The 5,210-nt window shown below is 38.8% G+C and overlaps 1 protein-coding gene across 1 annotated transcript; it reads left to right on the forward strand.

The window, feature by feature from the left end:
• Positions 1–1,739: 1,739 nt before the first annotated feature.
• Positions 1,740–4,554, forward strand: ssna1 (Sjogren syndrome nuclear autoantigen 1). The gene is made up of 3 exons (XM_080046246.1): positions 1,740–1,998; positions 3,072–3,271; positions 4,361–4,554. The coding sequence occupies exons 1-3, from the start codon at positions 1,947–1,949 to the stop codon at positions 4,451–4,453; spliced, it is 345 nt and encodes a 114-aa protein (XP_079902372.1). The 5' UTR covers positions 1,740–1,946; the 3' UTR covers positions 4,454–4,554.
• The last annotated feature ends 656 nt before the right edge of the window (positions 4,555–5,210 follow it).

Here is a 5,210-nt window from a genome sequence, read left to right on the forward strand (position 1 = left end):
ACTTGCAATTGTCCCCCGGTCTTAAGCTTTTGTTCGGGAGTGTATTACAGCCACAACTGTTGAAAAATACATGTGATGAATTGTGGGTAATAAAAAGCAAAACACATGATTAATACTACAAACTGATAATAAAGATGTTGTTTTTCTTAATAACAATATAGTAGTTCCAATTGAATTAAACTATACAACTGACACTTAAAGCTGGGGTATATGATTTCTGATTGGTCAAAGTTAACATGAGCTGTACACTCTGACCAATCAGAGCGAGGCTCCGATTCTCTGTTCTTATCGGCTGTTGGGACTGTCCATTCACTTTGGCACGACTTTGTTGTTGTAGAGCCTGTCAGGGAGGGACCAAAGAGTGGAGCGGTTGAGGTATTTGGATTCGAATCTCTATCCCAACTGCCATTTTCTCCCGAGAATCCTCCACCCCAGCTTTAATTCCTTATACTTTTGAATGCAGTGAAAAGTTCTGTGCCAGTGCCCGGTTGCATAAATGAACCCATAAGTGAAATATAACCTTAGCCTCCGTGTTTGTTTGCAACTGGTAACTGAGCTCTACATTTTGATTTGTCGTTATCTCCTCCTTGAAGCAATGGTTAAGCCTTAGGTGCAGCTAACAACTAGCCCTCCAATCTATGGTGAGGATAAGTTTACACCTTTATTTGAATCTTATAAAACAACATTTCTTGATAAAAGGCACGGCCTCATTTGCTAAGCCTGGTAATGTTCCTCTTAAAAGCAACACCTTTAGTCTACTATTTCGTTCGGTAGTGTCTGACTGTTACACCACCAGGTGTCCTACTTTGCTTAGTCATCGGAGAAGACGAAGCAAAGACTAAGCAAGAGAACATACACTCCACATGTTTGGATTCTACCTCTCACCTATGTTTCTCTTATTCCTGTTAGTTTTCCTCCCTCTGTCCAGTTCTTCGAGGCTTGATTTAGACTAGAGAAGAAGAAGAAGACGTATTTTATTTATCAATTTAGTTATTTTTTAAAGAATCCCATAGCATAACAAGAAAGGAAAAAAATAAAAATATTGTAGGTAAAAATAAACATTTATTAATATTTGAGTGTGTAAACATAGAAGGCTAGGCTATGTAATTTTAAGGAGACTGGTTTGACTGAAACAACATAGAAGTAGTCTACAGTGGAATCCCGACCCCAGTGGGGCCCCTACAGTAGGCTGCAGTAGAATTTTCTAATCTACTGTAGGCCTACTGTGTAGACTACACTCAATTTTCAATTAAAAACTTTCATTCGTATTGTGTGCTATTGTTATTTTACATAGGCTAAGCTGTCAAAAAAATAGGATGTGAATAGTGTTTTCATCACTGCTCAGTGCTCACTGACTTGGACCAGATCAAGTGACAAAACAAAGCAAACCTGACACCTTTTCTATTGTGTATGATTATTAGCCTACTTACCCTCTATGTTTGTGTCGTGTGTTTGTGGATATGACCATTGTTTGCGTCTGTGGGGTGGTTTTGAGAGGGTGTACGAGGCTTAGTGTAAAAGACATTGAATGTAGCCTACTTGTTATTCAATAGGCTGTCAATATTAAATGTGCAATACAGTAGGCCTAAGTCGAGAAGGATGTCTGGAAATGTTCTTAGGGGGCGCAAGCGGGACAAATAACAGGTGAAGAAACCCAAAATGCAGAAGACGAAGAAGAAATATGAGCCAGTCCTTACCACATCCGGTAGCCAGTATTTTCGATTCAGTTGTCCGGGAAACCCGCCATGTATGAGCTGCTCCTCAATTAACGCTCCTGTGTGGAAATGCGCGTATATATCTGGATATGTGTGTGACTCCTAGCCCGTTTATCTCAGCGAGACACATGACAGGCTAGCCACCGGCCGCGAGAACTCAGAAAAACAGGTTGTTAGCTAGCAAGTCACGGTTAAAAACGTTTAGGCGGACGTTACAAGCTGAACTCCAACATGACCCAACAAGCTGCTGCTCTGCAGACATACAACAATGAACTTGTCAAGTGTAAGTGACTTTATTTTCTTGTCAATAACTAATGTGATAGAATAATAACTGAAAATAGTATAATTTATACAAATTAACTGCAGTTACTGACACCGGTGTTGATGTTACGGATCTGTGTTGTGTTTAAATTGTTGTAGTAGGCTAGTTGACCGGGTAGCAAACAGAATGGTACTTACAATGTGATTAGCCTTAACCTCAGATTAGATCAGCCTGTAACCATCTGCATACTGCGTGGCTGATGATGGCTATTTTTGAATAACTATCCTTTCTGAATAAAATGTGTCGGTCGGTCCCCAAAACACTTTTCACCTGTCAGATGCTAAATTATCTCGATTGAAGGTTGAAATATATTTGGTGTTGTTTTAATACCATACATCGATTGATAGTTGAATGGTTAAACCACTTGTGTAACACTGACTGTAACTATGAAGTTAAATACCTAATAGGTCCATGTTAAATACCTGTTGAATTCATTGATGGGCAGCACTTTCTATGCCAAGTAACTTTGCATCTGTTTGCATTACGAGTTTGACCTCATTGGTACCACATGACATTACATTTGAATGATTACAAGATGGTAAAACATTAGTATCACTGTCTGTAAGTAAAGATTCAACTTGAGAATTGACCTGAATGCTGGCTTTAGCATATTTACAATAACATAATTGAAGTGTCAGAGTTTTATAGCAAATGTAGGCTTTTTAATAATCATCTGAGAGTGTAATACTAATATATATATATATATATATATATATATATATATATATATATATATATATATATATATATATATATATCTTTACAAAGATAGGTAACAGAAAATCAACAAATCTTCACATCATAGAAGTTGAACCAGATAATTTTGCTTCACAAGTAACTGAAAATGATAAGCCATTATCCAAATTTTAGATTTTGATGGTAAACTTTTCTACTGTAGAGGTCTAGACTAATCAACTATTCTGACTAGTCATTTCACCTCGACAAATTCATTCTCTCTTCATCCACCGTCACTGGCCTAAGCTGGACCAACGAGCCTCTGACTGTAATGACATGTTTCTCTTCTTCTCCGTCAGGCATTGAAGAGCTGTGCTCCAAGCGAGATGAGCTGAACCGTCAGATCAAGACTGAGGAGGAGGAGAAGGAGCGGCTGCAGCACGACATCCGCGTCCTGTCTGAGAAGCTGAGCAGAGTCAACGAGAGCCTGGCCCAAAGGCTGGCTGCCCGCTCCACTTTCGACCGCACCATCGCAGAGACAGAGGCTGCATACACCAAGGTATGTGACTCCAATGTCTGGAGTGTTTGTGTTGGTCAGCAACATTGAAATAGGAGAATTATAGGAAACTTTTGAGCCACGTATCCTCCTCCCCCAAAACAAATCTTTGTGCCAGAGAAACAGGTAAGAAGACTTTTAGTTCTTTGTGTCCAGGAAATGTGGAATCAATCGGGGTTTGATTGACGTGTTTATGGTAAAGGTTTCAACAGACAAGGTTTAAAAGTCACACATTTACCTTGGATTTTCCTTTCTTTCTTTAGAATTTTTTTTTCTGACTCAAAATCTTGTTTTTCTTTTCAACATCAATGACAACTCAAAGTTTTTGACACTGTAAATTGATTACTTCTGACTGTCTGCGTTTGAAGACAGCACTTTGAACTTTGACAAACTGGGATGACCTTTCGTATTTTCTGACGTTATTGAGAAAATATTGCACATAAAGTGATTGCAATTTGACAACAGTAGATATAAGAGGGCACCAGCTTAACACCCACTTCAAGGCCTATTGATAGCTCAAATCCTCATTTAAAATGAATACTGGGATTCCATAGCAATGCAAATCCTACTTGATCTCCGTGTGTGTATTGTTAACAGAATGATGAAGTGACTGCTGTCTCTTGGTACACTATGGGCCGGTTTCGCAGACATGGATTAAGCCTAGTTCTGGACTAAATTGTACTTTCAATGGACATCCCCCATTCAAAATTCCATTTAGTCCAGGACTAGGCTTAATCCATGTCTGTGAAACTGGCCCTATATTAGTGTTGCTCTGTGCGTCACTCAATATAAAGTACCAACTACACAGTCATGTTGTCCTTATGCAGCAGTTTCATCTCACACTGGCACAACCCAATTACTTACTGATGCTCAACTCCCTGAACACTCCCACTAACCACTGCAAACAAATGCTCCAAAGCTGCTCTTATTAAAAAACAACAAGACAGGCAGCAGAGTAAATGACTTCTACAGTATATGGTGTACTCCATTATCAACTGTTCCACTTTGAACTACCTTACAGTATATTTAAAATATACTGTATATTCTATACAGTATATTTAATGTGATTTTTCTCTTTTACTCCACCCATAGATCTTGGAGAGTTCCCAGTCTCTACTGAGCGTCCTGAAGCAGGAGGCAGGAAACCTCAGTAAAGCCACAGAGCCTCGTAGGAAGGATCATTAATGGCAGTGGAAGGCCACTGGACGCTTCATTTTGACCACAACAGCACACACTTGACTCTGCACGCTTGTACAATACTCTGGACCATTTGTAATAAATCTGATTGATTAATGTAAGTTCCTTATTCTAATAAATATGTTTCCTTGTCACTCCCTTGACTCCTCCTTTGTGACAGAAAATAGACCACAGGGCTGATTTGTTTTACTCCATGCACTAGGTTATAGTGAATGAAATGAAGTAAATCTTTATTCGGACAAATAACTAAAAATCCAAGCCAATTTCTTATAACCTGGTGAGACCTTCCTGATCTCGCGACCTTCATATTCGTTTCTCTCCCGTAGATTAGTCACATTATTGTGAGATATGGCTGGTTGACGACTACATGAATCAATCAGAAGCTGCCACTATAAGAAGAAAAAAAAGATAAGGGCTTATCAAGTCCTAGCCCCATTCTTCACCATAAACAAGTGCAAAATCCAATAAACAATGGTAGTACGGACTACACCACATTTAATTTTGTTTAACTTTCTAGACACGATCAACGTGATTACTTAAGCCTTGATGTCACAAGCTGCAACTTTCTTTCTCAGGATGGAAAGGACTCAGAAACTGTTTTTTTAAACTTTGTTCAAGTCTTCTATTTATTGAGCTTTCATTTGTACAAGTATGACATCACGTTTTTTTTCTTCATCTTCCCAAATCATTGACAATAACTTTACAGTAAGCATATCTGCTGCGATGGAGATTTACACAGGGAAAA

The sequence above is a fragment of the Ammodytes marinus genome (genome assembly GCF_949987685.1).
Source record: "Ammodytes marinus genome assembly, chromosome: 18".
In the NCBI taxonomy this organism is placed as follows: Eukaryota; Metazoa; Chordata; class Actinopteri; order Uranoscopiformes; family Ammodytidae; genus Ammodytes; species Ammodytes marinus.

What these genes read in the sequence shown, in the direction of transcription:
- ssna1 (XM_080046246.1), top strand. Translation starts at nt 1,947, where the DNA reads ATGACCCAACAAGCTGCTGCTCTGCAGACATACAACAATGAACTTGTC. An exon ending in CAACAATGAACTTGTCAAGT is followed by an intron (nt 1,999 to 3,071) that starts GTAAGTGACTTT and finishes CTTCTCCGTCAG; the next exon opens with GCATTGAAGAGCTGTGCTCC. An exon ending in CAGAGGCTGCATACACCAAG is followed by an intron (nt 3,272 to 4,360) that starts GTATGTGACTCC and finishes CTCCACCCATAG; the next exon opens with ATCTTGGAGAGTTCCCAGTC.